Genomic DNA, 16,249 nt, shown 5'->3' with positions numbered 1-16,249 from the left:
TAGCTAGTGTATGAAAAAAGAAAGCAACCTTGGCTGTATTTGTAATATATATATATATAATTAATTCTCTAAAAATGTAAATACCTTCAGTGATTTGAATTGCTTTTAAAATGCTTAGAATACAGTATCTGAGTAAATCTTGAATTTGCCTAATTTAGCCAGTTGTTCACTGAAAAAAATATTCTGGGCCATGACACCATGTAGGTATGTATTGTTTAAAAAAAAACAGGCCTAATAATAAAAAAACACTTTTAGTTTGAGTTAGTTTATTTTAATTAGATGCACTGACTCATTTTCTCCAAGTATCAGCACATCATGGTGAAATCACAGCTTTAAAAACCCTGTTCTTCCACTGCTTCACCCAGAGTCCCTCACAGTTCCAGGTACGCCACCAGGTGAACCAATCACAACCTCAGACCGTTTGATTGACAGCGAGGCCCCTCCTTCCCGTACACCTGTAATCCAATCCGTGGCCTTGTCACGGGTAAAACCGGCCTCAATTTCTCAGCATTGCCCAAAAAAGCGAGAAAAGCCGACAAAACCCGTTCTCTCAGTAGGGGACACCTTGTTTGTTGCCGCGGCCCTCATCCAGTGTCAGCGGCGGAGTTTTCCACCGAGAAGAAGACGGGTCGGATTTTCAGTACCAACTAGAAAGTCCAGTTCGACCGACCGAGATGTCACAGGAGCATGACAAGTAAGTTGACTCTCCACTTCTAGCCTGCACTAGCAGCACATGTCACTATAAGCTTGTAATAGTGATTATTATTATTGTGGATTTTTGCACTTTTTCTGCCCTGATGGCACAGATGGATTTTAAAAGGGGTCACTCTGTGATCCACCTCTGACTGTCTGCAGCTGCCGCCTGATCCTTCACAGCCTGTTGTGATATTTGTCCTGTATTAAAGCATTTCTGTAGGATTATTATAGCTCCTGTTTTTTTCTTTTTAAAGGGTAAGTTTACTCTAAAACACTGGCTGCCGAGCGGTGATTGTATCTCATAGTTTCCCACGGTGTGTACTCCGCTTATTTCACCTGTCATGTTCCAGCCTGTACAGGTGTATCTCCACCTGTCGTGCGAGCCCCGGGCGCCTGTTAGAATATAAAAAAAGTGTCCCGTGATAGAGATGGGGCGGTTTAGTGTTTGATTTTGCTCTAAGCTCTAACAGTTATACAGATAATGATGTTTGTTCAGGAATAAACATGGACATACTGTCAGGTAAGGAAAGCTCTCTCTGCAGGTGCTTACAGGAGATTTGGATCACTTAAAAAAAAAATAGAAAATAGGAAGAATATTTTCTCCTGTTAAAGATGATTAGCCCATATTCGTATGGTTTTTTTTTGAGGGCAATGACAAGGAGACTTTTGAGGTGAGTGAAATTGTACACCTGCTAGGCGTTGGCCCAACAGACAATGTAAGCAAGCACAGGACTATCTGAGGTTTTGGTGGATTTTACTCTACATCAGTCATATGTTCTGGCAGGTTAAGGGGCTCAACAATCCGAGTGATGAGCGCATATTTCTCCCACAGACAGAGATATCTCTATTTGACATTAAAGTGCCATTCTACTTTGTTGACTTTTTTATTTTTTACTTCTGAAATCTAATTGCAATTTTCTGTCTGAAAAGCCCAATCAAGCCCTTTTGTTTTGATTCATCAATGGATTATATTACCTTCGAGTGTTATTGCCGGTAAATAATGGATCTTATCAGGTTGCCTTTTATGAATAGCACAATTAGATATAGGATTACTAATTATCACTTTGCTCTGACCATTGAGAGGAAACAAGCTGTATTTGTTGTAGATACTCAACATGGAAACTGAGCCAGACCGTTCACACTTTGTAATGATTACTGTGTTGTGTTGAGGATATCTGAAGATGTCTTTGAAGGGCGTGTAGTTTCCAAGGAAAAATCTAATAGTAAAGAGCGCATCTTATGACTCATCTATCTTCTCATTATTAGGATTGACACGTCATGGTAAACACAGGCAGTGTAAACATTTAAATTTACTGTAAACATGCGTGTCGTTTGTACATACAAAGGTGGTGTGTTTTCGTTTTCAAATCGAATACATTTGCAAAAACTAAAAGCATATTTAAAGCTGCGTATCGGAGACAATCCTGCAGAGGTGACAGGAGGAGCGGAAAAACGATGCAGGCGGCGACTGAGCGTCAAAACTCGTGCTTATTTGTCACAACAGGTTCTCTTTAGCAAATAACAGCAGTTAAAACGTAGGAATGCGGCACGGTCAGGTGCGTCACTTTGCGGTCAGCCTGTCAACCAATGAGTGATCCCCTGAACCTAAAGTCGTCACACTGGACGAGCCTGTAGAGCATCTTTCTGTCGAGACGCCTCCACAGTTCGATGGCTGAGATTTGTTGCACAATCGCTGAAAAGCCTGAACAACAGGTCCTGCAGATAAAGAACATCTACATGGTTGATCTTTCACTCTTATAACCTGTTTGTCTGTTTTGAACCAGGCTGTGATTTATTTTTTTTTTGGGTCTGGTGTGGTGAGTCAGTGTGGAGAGTCAGTCTGCTAACAGGCCCATAAAGAGAGATGCGTACCCCTGCTCTAATCGCTCTAACATCATGGTTAAAGTGGGCACGAGTGTGAATTACACAAACGGTAACATCCCATTCTCTTTTTTTGCAGTAAGCGTGCAGTGCTTGTTCTCCAGAACGAGTCAGGTTATGGTGGCCAACGCCGCTCCTTCACCACAGAAGATGAAGCCTGGAAGTCGTTCCTGGAGAACCCGCTGACTGCTGCCACCAAGGCCATGATGAGCATAAATGGGGACGAGGACAGCGCTGCAGCTCTCGGCCTGCTCTACGACTACTACAAGGTAAGAGGCTCTGACTCTCTTACAAATATTATATATATATATATAGAACCCCCATTCATAGTGACAGCGACCATTACGCAACATCTGTGAGGCAGAGCTTATGTCATGTAACTGATCTAGCTGCCTGCATAGACAGCAGGATGACCTGAGTTGTTGGATGTGATGTGGTCAGATGCTGAACGGCTGTGTTTACCCTCGCATACAGGTGCCCAGGGAAAAGAGAACAATACACCAGCCCAAGACAGATGCACTGGTCTCTGATGTGGATCCCAACAAAAGGTAAATGAGAGTCCTCTCTTAATACCCCCCACACTAAAAATAAAAGCACAGCAGAGGAGAAGAACAGGCAGACTCCGACTCGTTTACATTTTCTGAATTTTCACCTGCTTTCTCCAATTAGGCATGTTTTCAAACAGTTTAAGAATATATATATTTTGAGGGGCAGGACAGAGTGTCAGTCATTCTTTTGTCAATCTCATTGTATTGTTTAATCCCAGATTAAAGCATTTCTTAAATCTACTGTTTCCCCCCCTGCTTCAGGCACCAAGCCCAGCCTGGACATGCCATAGTTCCCCTCCAAGAAGCTGGTATGGAGAACCGGATTCAGGTCCTCAAAGCACCCTTCAATATTCTTCAGCTGTCTCAGGACAAGAGGGGCCATTTCAATCCACCAGGTCTGTTCACAGTTCAGCAGAATCAACAAGAAAATTAGAAACCGAAAAAGTCTGATCGTGAGCTTTTGTCTAATCAGACACGACTGTCACAGTTTCCATCGCCACGGTGCCAAACTACCCGCCCGTCAAGACAGAGGTGCCCACCCACGGCTTCTCTGTGACTGTGCCCAACAACTGCGCCGAAACCGATGCACATGTGGGCGTCTACGACCGCCAGCTCACCCACAGCACAGTGCAGTACAGCCCCAGCACCCAGTCCCGCACGCCCCCCGACTCCACCTTCACCGAGAGTTTCAAGGATGGTTCCCAGGAGGTGAGTGTTTCGATCCCCGTCGTTCTAAACCCTGCTAATGCTCTCCCTACACCCTCCTCCTCCTCCTCTTTCCCCTTCACTTTCCTCTCCTCTGTCTCTCTCACTCTCTCTCTCAGATCTCTCCCATCAGACAATAGGACATTCACCTGATCCCATGGAGCCAGCGGTGGGCTCAGCCTTCCCTGGTTTTATTTGAACATGCCAAAATAGTGGCCAGTGTGTTATTATGCCATTGTCTCACCAACACAATAAAGTGCTGTACTTTTCTCCTACAATAGCCAAAGCCTTTTCTCTCTCCTCTTTGTCGTTTTAACCTGGAGGGGAATTACCTCAGAGTAACCCAACAAAACCCCCGTACAGGAGGGGTGTGGGTAGCAACAGAGCCATTTTTAACAAAAAAATTAAAGGCAGGTGAAGGGGCAGAAGGAATAATAACACTTACAGAAACTCATATAGCAGCTGGTGATCAGAAAGCTTAATGCCACTGTTATATACTCATAATTCAGCTGGTTAATTATAGGAAGAGTCTTTTAAAATGAATCAAAAGCAGCGGTTTTCTGTCCTCTTTTTTCCTGCGCTTGACTTGACACACTGTCTCTATCTGTTTCCTTTGTCTGCTGCAGGTGTTTTCCTTCCCAGGGGATCTCCAGTTACGTATGGCCTCCATGACGCCCGATGACTACACTCAGTTTGACACCGTGCCGGGGTAAGTCGCGCTGCCTGCCGGCCCACCGTCTAACTTCCACTACCACACCGCCATTCAGCTTTTGACACTACGCAGCAGAATGGCTCCATTCATCTTGGTCACAGGGGAGAGACACCGGACTCCTGTCCCGTGTGAAAGACAAGAGTCTATCTGGCAATACACTGATTCTGGGGGTTCCATTAAGTAACAAAAAATCCACCTTTGTTTGTCTGAATTTTAGGAATAATTTCGAGTACATGCTCGAGGCGTCCAAGTCTCTGCGTCAGAAGACGGGTGACGGGACCATGACATATCTCAACAAGGGACAATTTTACCCCATCACCCTCAGGGAGGTGGACAACAAAGGCATGCAGCAACCCATCACCAAAGTCAGGGTAAGAAGCGACAACAAAACCCGAAGCAACTTCAAAACTATTTCCATATGCCGAATATCATTATTAAATTGTGTGTTTGTGTTTTTCATTCTGTTGTGAAGAGTGTAGTGATGGTTGTGTTCGGAGAGGAGAAGTGCAGAGACGATCAGCTGAAGCACTGGAAGTACTGGCACTCCAGGCAGCACACGGCTAAACAGAGGTGCCTCGACATCGGTGAGATAGAAAACATCGGTTTTCAGTGATAAAATAAAAGGATAGTTAAAAAAAAACACAAAACTTGACTGACTTGATGTAATTTTGTTGCTCTAGCTGACTACAAAGAGAGCTTTAACACCATCGGCAACATCGAAGAGATCTCCTACAACGCCATTTCCTTCACCTGGGACACCAACGAGGAGGCCAAGGTGAGAGATTACACAACTTCACACACACACACACAAACGATACTGCCTGCCCTCATGTAAAAACATGCACAGTGTTTAGTTTGCAGGGTCACTGCAGATCCAAGGTGTGAATTTCCTACCTAAGATTGTCCTCTTATTATGATCAGCATCAACACACTTAATGAAGAAACATCACTGTGACTTCCAAAGCATTTAATTAAAATACTACTTTAAAAAGTAAAGTGAAGATGCTGGCCTCTCTCCTCTTGTGTGTTTACTTGGGTTGCATAGAAAAGAGAAGGCGTGTGTGAATTTTCCTGCACTTTGCTCATACATTTTTTGACTGGTCCAACCAGCCTGTCACCCCTATTGTGATGCTGCATGTGTTAAGGTATTTTTACACACCAGACATGTGCAACAAAGAGTGCAGGAATGAGGAAACGAGCGAGGGGGTGGGGGGGTGATGAGAAGGACCGGATCGGACAATTGGCAAATAAAATCCTGTTCAGCAGGAGGGAAAATGTGACAGAAAGGAGGAGCTCCTGTCCTCCGCTTTGTCGTTAAGCCTTCATTCTGCCCTCTGGCACTGCTTCACTGTCAGCCTGAGATGAATGACGAGCTAGCAAACAGACAAACGAGACAAAACGGCGCTTAGGCTTACCCCCCTACACCTCACTGTAGATCTCTGTAGGCCACACTTAACATAAATAAAGTCACATGATTAACAGGATGTGGGCCTAACTGTCTCATGACTCCAGGCCTGTGTCCATAGGATGTTCATCCTTGTGTGTTTTTTGTCACTTCACTGTGTGTGTGTGTTTGTGTGTAACCGCCCCGACATGTTGTTTGAGCATCTTCTCGTGAGGTGTTAGATTACAGAGGAAGATGTGTGTGTTTACTGGGATGTCTGTGTACATTTGAAAGACATTTGTAGAAAATGATGTCCTCACTGTTAAGTTAAGGTTAAAACTAAGGGGTAGGGTTAGGTGTAATGGTCAAAGGTAGGGTGAGTTAAGGTGAAAAGTACACATTAGTGTGTGCTTTGCCTTCTGGGTGATTGCACTGAAGCATAATACTGTATTTATATATGAATATTAGTGGTATATTTGTGAAGGACAGAGCTCCTTCACAAAAAAGTTTTAATGTTTTAAGTTTTCTCTTTAAATTATGGCAACATTTAATCATTTTAACAGGCAGTAAAGCACCTAAAAAACAAAATCCAAGAAGCAACGACACAGTTACTTTTAACTCTCAGAAACGATACACAATCATAACTAGATGTGGAAATTTACTGAGAAATTAAGTGGAATCAATATGTTTAGCACATTTCTTTAGACTGCAGATGTTATCAGAATTAAGAGCTCTAGATAAATAGACATATAAACTACCTGCATTTTACTGCTACTACAAACCTGTTTTCTGCTGTAGTCTGCACATCATTAGTAGAAAGTGTGCAGATAAGCCACAGCAGCTGTTCACATGGCAGCAGAATATTTGGATCATTTTGTACCACTAAAATGTGATTAATTGATGTTGGTAACCTCTATTTATTAAGTGATTTTTTTATCATGTGCCATTGTTATTATGTACATTATGTAATGTGTACTGCTCAGTCCCCTCTATTTCCAAACCTTCTGTTATGTGTTTTGTTGACACAATAGCTTTTTGTTTTGAATACAAGCACCAGGCAGACAAAGAAAAATAAAATAATGTGGTTACTAGAGTTGGCCAAAAGAGGGCAGCATAGAACACCTAGCGCAGTCTGAGGTCTGAACTGAGAGGCAGAAAGGCTTACTCTGTTAAAAGTAAAGTAAAAATGATCAGGAAAGTTTTCATTGCTCCAACTTTTTAGTGCTAATATTGTCTCTCTATAACACCTCTGCCCCCTCTCTCCTCAGATCTTTATCGCAGTCAACTGCCTGAGCACAGACTTCTCCTCCCAGAAGGGGGTGAAGGGTCTTCCGCTTAACCTGCAGATTGACACGTACAGCTACAACAACCGCAGCAACAAGCCCATCCACCGCGCCTACTGCCAGATCAAGGTCTTCTGTGACAAGGGAGCCGAGAGGAAGATCCGGGATGAGGAGAGGAAGCAGTCCCGCCGGAAAGGGAAGGTGCCTGAGCTCAACCCTGGCCTGGGCTGTGAGTCAATATTAAAGTTGTATAATGTACACAAAGCACATTTGTTTGCCAAAAAAACTTCACCTATTAAACTACTTCCTGTTGTCTCTTTCAGTTGTGGATGTGAAAGTACCCATCCTCCAGAAACGCAACGATGTGACCACCTTCAAGATGATGACTGACCTTGAGACTCAGCCTGTCCTTTTCATCCCTGACATTCACTTCTCTACCTTCCAGCGCCACGTGAGTACACAATCACAATCGCAAACCACCAACACTGTCACCACAGTTTGGGCTCATGTAAATAACCTGTTTTTTATCATATCTATGTACCATTTGTAGCATCATAGGCGGTCCATAAACAGTTTGTTTTTCTCTCTCCACCCACTCTTCTGCCAGCTGGGTCGAGGTGACCTGCCTGCTTGCTATTTGGCAGGAACAGAGAGTTCTGGTTTCGGGCTTTGATAGGAGTCCTACATACTGATGGCTGGGTTTCAGACTGCTTACTCACACCAGTGATTCAAAATAAACCAAGGGGGTGTAGAACATAATACCTGTACAAGCACCTTTACTCAAGTGTTCATATGCTCAGAGCAAAGTGAACAGAGAGACTTGGAGATGAGGGCGGTGTTTTCTTACTGATCTTTGGTTACAGGGACCAGATGAATAGAGACATGTAAACGCAGAGCAGAGTGGTTTACTTTCAGGCATGCAGTTTCTCACATGTTTATCAGCAGCAATGACCTCTTCTCAGTGACTGGACTCTGAGCTTTGCTGCTTTCAGTGAGAACACATCACATGGCCTGTACAGAAGTGTGTTTGTGTGTGCGTGTGCACATCTGATCTGCACACATGCACTTTTTAACCATTTGTATTTCACAGGCTAGAGGCTAAGAAGTGCTTCATTTAAAATGACACCACATGATTTTTTTTTATTTATCCATTGACAATTTTGACTAATTGTGAACTTTGACTGCCCCCTACTGGTCAATTATACAATAGTCACGTCCTAAGTTTACTTTGCTGATACAAGCAAAGCTAAGGGGGGGGGGGGGGGGGGGCAGAAGGCTATTTTTGGTGATTGCATTGACACTCAACCTTACTGACTTTTCTTTTCTGCAATCAGTTTATGATAAACTCTGGGTTTGTCGGCTTTCCTCTCAGAATAGAACTCTATTAACAGTGCTGCCTGTGATCAATGCGGTCACAGAGCAAAAGGTTAAAAAAAACTGCAGCTTTCCAAGAGTAAGAAAAAGTATTCTTGCAGTGATCATTACCTGTTTTGATCCTCTTTTTTATTCTACACAAAAAAATCCATTATGTCAGCTGTTAGTTTGCATATTATAAAATATAGAACAGATAACAATTGACTTTTTCAGCCTAGCTAAATAAAGTTAATACATTTCTGATGTGCTTATCATAATAACCTGTGACCCTCCTGTCGGGGTCCTGACCTGCACTTCACCGTACAGTATAGCTGAGTAGCTGGTTTGTGCAGTCCAGGTTCAGCTCTCAGTGATAATGAAAGAATAAATGGGTCAACACAGGAAAACATTTGGAACTGGCGGTTGTTGACTTTGCCTTTGACCTACTTGATAGTTATTTAAGCCGTTTCCACTAAAGGACAGTGGTTAAAATCATATGGAAAACCAAGTATGATACGACATATGGGTGAGAAAATGTCCATAAATTTCTGCCTCTCTGTCTCTCTTTCAGCCTTTCCCAACAGAAGATGGAGAAGAAAGGTGAGTTCACTTAAGCCCTCATTTCACACTTGTTTTATAGGAGTAATGAGCCGAAACAACCTTTACTCTTTCCGAGTAAAAAGGCATACATTTTCATGTATACTGTTTCTAGGAAATGCTTGTGGGCTCTGTGTTGTGCTGTGGTATAACCTGATGTTAAGAAAATTTAAGCAGCAGTCTGTGTCTGTGTCCACTGCAGCTCGGGCATGAAGAGATTACCCTTCAGTGATGATGAGTTCGGTACACCTCCAAACAAGATGGCAAGAATGGATGAACCAAAGAAAGGTATGAGATTCTATCAACAACAAGTGCTATGAGCCCAGCTGTTTGTGTGTGTGTGTGTGTGTGTGTTACTCATGTGCTGATACAGTCTGTGGCCACAGTAAATCAGTGTGTTAAGTTGTGCGCGCGCACACACACACACACTCATGCACACACACTCACTCCTACTCACACATATGCACTCTCTTAGCCATGTGATTATTCCAGTTCTTTCAAAACACACACATGTGCCTGAGGCCTCCACTGACCCAACAAAATACCACTGATCATGTAGTGCACACATACATGCAAATAAGTCCATGCCCTTTACCCTATATCCTATTCATAGACAATAATATTTTCTAATAATACATATATTCTCCACATATACAACATCAAGCTTCCTTCACTAAGCCTGATTAGCAACATACGTTCTGAAGCATGATTTTATGGAAAAGAACCACAATCTCAATTGAACCTGATCAGGTGTATTCCAAAAAATACAACATGTGGTTTGGAGAAGTTTTTAGGGACACATGGTGATTATCAAATGAGAGTCTAAACCTTTGGCTATGGTTAACATGATAAACAACAGTCTACTGGCACTTTGGAGCTTGGCGACATAGTTACTGAACCCTCCATTGTTACCACGGCAACCCATGCAGAACAGTTGGTAATTTCTGGGCACTTGAATCTTATATTATCACATCACACCCAACGAACAGTGTGTCCTAAAGATCTGCTTCTCCTGGTGTGACAGTATGTCTTTATTTTGTGTGTTGCTAGTCATTTTTTTTAAAGGGCCGTAACAACAAAGGCAACTTTTTAGTAGACCTTTGAGATATGCCATGTTTTTCCAGTCAGATAATTGGCAGCTTTGGCATCATGTTGACGCCATTGTGAAGTCGGGAACTGTCAGTCATCTGTTGAACTGGTTCCCTAAAATGACGTTATCCACGTCTGCTCCAGACCACAATGTACAATGTACAAATATGGCCTGTGTATACTATCACCACCACACGGCCTCTCCACAGCCACAACAGTATTGTATGATCCATGTGCATCCTAGGTGGGCTTTTTCTGGGCCCTGAATCACTTTCTGGCAGTGGGAATGTTTAGTTCACATGCCTTGCAGTGTTACTAATGGACCAAACACATGTATGCATGTGCCTCCGCTTCTCTGCTTTGAAAGTGAGACTATGCAATAAAGCCACAAATCTTCAAACCCACACAAATGAACCAAAGCAGCAGTCACAAATAAACCCTTTTATGACTGACTCCCGATTCGTGTTTGTGTCCACCCTGTAAACATACGTTCAAGCTTTGCTTTGACGCTTCCTCCTTCTTTTCTCACCACGCAGTGCTGCTGTATGTGCGCAAGGAAACAGAGGAGGTGTTTGATGCCCTCATGCTGAAGAATCCCACGCTGAAAGGCCTGGTGGAAGCTGTAAGTTGTTTCATGTTGGTGGTGTAAACCTAGCACCATGAATCTCTAAATAATTAGGGGAGGCTTGATGAGCAGTAATGGGACACTCAGGAAAAGGTGGGTGGTTTTAGATGGCACAGTAACACTGTTTGTAGTCAAGAGTGGAGGTAAAAGGTGTAACAGAACAGGGGGGGATAAAAATAGGAAAAAAAAGTTGGAAATGTTACCTAATGGGTCATCAAGTTTAAACATGGGAGTACAAGGGTCAGATACAGTAGTTATCAGCTGAATCAGGTGTGTTTTAGAAGATTAGATACAAGAAGTGATTACTTTTACTGTGCCGGTTAACACTGACTTTTATTTTTCAGATTTCTGAAAAATACGAGCTGCCTTTGGATAAGATTGGAAAAGTCTATAAGAAGTGCAAGAAAGGGTGAGTGCCAGTCAATGACATCCTGATCATAAACATCTGACTTCTAGTGTTTGTTATTGTGTTTGCTAAAACATGACATTATTCCAACAGTATTCTAGTCCACATGGATGACAACATCATCAAACACTACTCCAACGAGGACACCTTCCAGATCACTATGGAGGAGCTGGGCGGCATGTACAAACTCACCCTCACTGAAATCTGATGGGGGCGAGCTGAAGAGCGGGTCATCCCGGGCATAGAGGCGGTGCACAAACAGAGCCGTCAGGTTTACACTTCCCAGCTATGCAGCAATTATGGACTCGTTCATATTGTCTCTGTGCTGTCAAACAGATTTAAAAGTGGTATTTAAAAGCCATAGCTCTTAATAGACAACACTGCTGTTTGGTTAGAGATGTAAGTTATACATTTTGATGGAACCCTTTTTTTTGTGTGTTTGATTTTTGTACACAGTGAGAATATTATGAGTTGCACCTTGATGAGTGCCTTTTACTGTTGTCAATTTTGTTCAGGTTTGCAGAGCAGTTGTAATGCTGCTATACCTCACGCTATGCAAGCTGCAGACTTTACTCATGTTTGATTTTTATTAGTAAATCATCTCCTTCCTTCCTAAAGCCATAGAACTGATGATGAATGGAATCTGCAAAAAGGATGACAGAAAATTGTTGATGGAGCACAAGTGGTTCAGTGTATTAGTACTAAAAAAAAAAAAAAAAAACGTGGCAGTATTTAGTGTGAAAAAGCTTCTTCAACCATCATATAATTAGGGTAAAACACTGTAAATATTTGTAGGATATATTTTTTTGTGAATGACATGGCTTAAAAGATCCTTAAGATCAATTTAAATACTAATAAGTATTACTAAGTGTATTGATAAGATTCCCCCTGGAGAGCAGTTTTCTGAATGTTGGTGAAATAGGTCAGTGAATATCCAGTAAAGTCTGAACAGGCTGTACTGGACGTGCAATATGATGTTTGAAACACTCAGAAAAGAATCCTCCTCTGTTGCCATAACAACCGTATGGAAAGCATGTTTTAGGTGGAAATATGGTTGTATATATATATACACACACACATTTATATATATATCAGCTGAAAATCTGATCTATATGATCTGTTATGTATTTTGTATCTCAGTACTTATTGTGTATATATTTATTAAGAGAACGGATGTGGGACATTGCTGTTTTTTAACCATATATAACCAAATTTCTAATAATTCTATTAATATAATGTTTTTTTCCCCCTTTTTATATGAAGTTATTTTAGCCATACACGTCAAGGGAGAGAAAGTCAATGTGTTTTTTGTCTTTTGTTTTTGTAAAGGATTTGATGCACAAATAAAGGCTCTGTGGTAACTGCTGCTGTCACTTAAGACTTTTTCTTTTGCTTAATAGTGTTCACATATTTCAAACTTTTTTCCAACACTACTTTTGAGACTTCACACAAATAGTTTTACAAATATATGTAAAAGCGTAGTTCTCACCTGTGAATCGGTTTCTGGAAAAAAGGGGGTCAAGGTTTCAGTCACAGGGGCCTTTCGGCCTTTCTCAATCATCCACTCAGCACTGACACCGTGTTTAAGTGCAGGTCAGGGGTCGTTAGTGCTGTGATTGTAAAACAGACTACAGCTGTGTTGGAGGCGTGTTCTTGTTCACATACAGCAACTGATTTACCTCAGTGTTTTTTAGCTGTGTAACATCAAATCTTACTTTTTGAAATATATATTGAAAGACAGAAAGAAGGAAAACCTTCACAAATATTACAGACATGTGAATAAAACTGTAGCTCCGCCTCCTGCAGCTACAACAATAACACACTGCTCTAACACTGATGCTTCACTAAAGGGACCAACCCAGTATTTTTGTTTTCATATTTTAACTACATGTCAACTACACTGTGTGTATTTTAAAAATGCTGTACATCTGCTTGTAAATGTGTGTTTTTACACTGCTGCTTTGGTGCCTTTACTGAGGTAAAGGATCTGAATACCAGTGATTAAATAAACAGTAGGTGTGTTGAGGTGTTGATCTGTGGTAGAGATTAACTGTGTCTGTCCACAGGAGCAGATGTCCGGGCATCAGCTCTGACCCTGCAGGCAGGAAACAGGCATGACAGTACAGCCTGGTTCAGAGAAGCTGCTCGGTCGGAAACCTGGCCACAGATTAGGCTACAATATTTTACCCTTTCTCAATTTTGGTCCATGTATTAATGTCCCAGTTCAGTAGGTAACGACATCACCTGTGTTACCTGAAAAATGTCTTCCTCTCTGCTCTTTCATACAGATGTGCTTCTTTGTTTACTAGTTTGATTGAGGCAATCAAAGTCTTGTTCTTATAATGTGTCCTTGTAGACACAGATCAGTCTGATAGCAGTACAGCACCATCATAAAAGATGACACTCACTAAGGGTTCAGATGTACAGGGAAGAAGACCTCATTTAGTTATAATTTAACCAGCCAGCCACACCAGCGTTGCCATGCTGATATGCTGTAGTGCCGCCACACTGCCATGCCTTTAAGTGTCATCTGCCATCTGCTTTCTCCTGCTGTTTCTTATCATTTTTCATTTGTTTTTAGTAATGTCCATATTTAATCTATCGTGATGATAAGTGATCTGTATTAGTGAGGCAGGAAACAGCTGATAAACTGTTGTATGGTCTGAAAAGAACAGCATCATTCATAGAAAACAAGAAAAAGAACATTTTCTTCATAGCCAGACAAGCAGACAAGCGGAATACTATTCAAAGTGCCATAGAGCCTGATCATTAGGCACCACACATCCTCAGACCATCTCCAGGGAAGCTCCTCCAGGGAGCCCTCAAACCTTCCTCCTGTTCCTCATGTTGCCAGGACAACAGACTGCGAGCTAGCAGCACACGAGTCAGTCGCTCATAGCAACAGATTGGCTTTAGAATCTCGCTCCGACCAATCAGGAGCCAGGTGCTGGAAGAGAAATCCCTGTTGTTGTTCCGTTCTAATGTGTAGGAGGAGGAGAGGAGGGTGGAGTCACGTGTCGTGTGGTACACAAAGCATCCTTCAGTGCAGGGATGACTTGAAGAGGTGCCTCATACAACAGGTCATCTGTGGTTTGCTGTTAAATAAAAAAAAAAACACACCAACAAAACAATTTTGTCAGGGACAGGAAAGCTTTTCTAGGAGTAAAGAGCATTTGTGATATCAACAAAGACCTTTCACTTTTATAGTATGAGCTACTGTTTTATTTACAATTTTCATAACTTTCAAATTGTTGTGTTGTATTTTGTTTGTTTTGGTCAAAGCCTTTATCAAAATTTTCTGCATTTTGTAGCCATGTAATTTCATTATAGGTGTCTCGAATAAGCCATAAAATGTAAGAGATGATGAGATATGGGTGAATTTAATGCATTTCTTCCATTATTTGGCTTCAAAATGACTGAATAATAAAGGTTTTCCTTGAATATCCTTTACTCTTGTAATCAAGCACCCTCACTAAAGTGGCTCCATTTTCCTCCATTCATAAATATTTAGCTACAAAAATGTATGCTGATGTAGAACAACTGACTTTCATGATTGGGATGTCTTTACTTGCTGTGTCCTTTCACCTAGATGCCGCTCTGTAGTGATGGTGGTGGGGAGGAGCAGCTGACAGACAGTTTTTTCCACAACTTCAAATGAGCCTGGAAAGAGTTCTGGGAATTTGAATACTAGAATTAGCGCCTGCATTTTAAACAACAGCACCACCAAACCATATATAGTAATATGAAAACTGAAAAAGCAGGTATGCAATTCAAAAGATTGAGACCAAGTCCTGCAGCAATGATGTGGAAAATCCTGTTTGGCTCTGCATTGCAGAACTAAAAAAAATGTAAACAAGTTGAGAAGAACATAGTGAAAGAATTACATTCAGATTCATCAGATCTCTCACTAGGTTTTATTGAGGTTGTGCTCATGAACACATAACGTCCTGTTTTGCTCACTTTTGCAATCTAATGTTTTTTTTTTTTTTCCAATGACTCTCAGACTGGCTGTCAGAGTGCAGGGGCCCTACTGATATATTTAACCTTGCTGGGGCAACTCCCCCATTTCTGACTCCGTTCCTGGAGTTCCTGAGCTGGGGGAGTTGACTGGGGAGGTGTGCATGCAGAGGCCCACATGGGGCCCGTGCAACCTTTCCTCCAGATTCCCTAACTAAGATGAAGGGAACTGCCCCACTTATATCACAAACAGGCTGCTGTACTTATAGGTCCAGCTGCCTGTCATGCCTCCATGCTAACTGGTTTTCCTCGCAGCTCCTCCCTCTTCCCCTCTTTTTTTTTTTTTTGCTAACAGCTGGCACTGAAAACTGCATTGCCACAGATCCAAGCCCTCACTGCTCCCTGAGGTCACGCTTGTGTGAGTCATACTGAGGCACGGCCTTCCTTAGCAGCCAGGCTAACACACCTGCTGCACTCCCCTCTGCTGCAAGAAGGAGCCAACAAAACTCCAGTTTAATAATGTGCCAAGGTACAATGTGATCAGCTTCTTTGTGCATAAACAGGAAAGACCAGAAAGAAACGTGAAATAACACGTGTCTGGCATAATGATAATAACCTTTCACCTATTATTACTTTCACTATTCAGGTATGTTGGTCACGCTGAATAAAGAATGTATTTACAACATGCACAAGTCTCGCAGGAACATCTCACCACATTTTTTCCATTGTCCAAATGCAGTTGGTGATGAAACAGTTTGCAGGTCAAGACCAATCTGGATTCTCTGATATGTGCTTGTATGAATGAAGTCATAACAGGCCACAGCTTAAACATCCCAACATACGACATGTATGTAAAGTTTGAAGGACACATGGCTACTTACACACATCATAGTGTTTGCTTTGTATATAGGGCAACCCATTCAGAGCATCTGAAAACATGAACAACTATGAAAGTCATGTCTATTACAAAACAATGACCTAATAACACAAAGGAACATCATGGCCAAGACTGT

The 16,249-nt window shown here is 42.0% G+C and overlaps 1 protein-coding gene across 4 annotated transcripts; it reads left to right on the top strand.

The window, feature by feature from the left end:
* The first annotated feature begins 525 nt into the window (after positions 1-525).
* Positions 526-12,644, top strand: grhl1 (grainyhead-like transcription factor 1). Of its 4 annotated transcripts, none has more exons than XM_028395207.1 (16): positions 526-694; positions 2,657-2,846; positions 3,052-3,125; positions 3,387-3,520; positions 3,613-3,833; positions 4,457-4,539; positions 4,760-4,913; positions 5,015-5,126; positions 5,223-5,317; positions 7,195-7,438; positions 7,533-7,660; positions 9,134-9,162; positions 9,362-9,447; positions 10,785-10,870; positions 11,218-11,282; positions 11,373-12,644. In XM_028395207.1, the coding sequence occupies exons 1-16, from the start codon at positions 675-677 to the stop codon at positions 11,485-11,487; spliced, it is 1,836 nt and encodes a 611-aa protein (XP_028251008.1). In that variant the 5' UTR covers positions 526-674; the 3' UTR covers positions 11,488-12,644. The 4 variants fall into 4 exon arrangements, with proteins under 4 accessions (XP_028251008.1, XP_028251007.1, XP_028251009.1 ...); XM_028395206.1 differs by having other exon boundaries at positions 3,598-3,833; XM_028395208.1 differs by lacking the exon at positions 526-694 and adding an exon at positions 749-951 and having other exon boundaries at positions 3,598-3,833.
* Positions 12,645-16,249: the final 3,605 nt, after the last annotated feature.

The sequence above is a fragment of the Parambassis ranga genome, chromosome 22 (assembly GCF_900634625.1).
Source record: "Parambassis ranga chromosome 22, fParRan2.1, whole genome shotgun sequence".
Lineage (NCBI taxonomy): Eukaryota > Metazoa > Chordata > Actinopteri > Ambassidae > Parambassis > Parambassis ranga.
The sequence above is the reverse complement of the archived record's forward strand: the minus strand, read 5'-3'. Positions and strand labels throughout refer to the sequence as shown.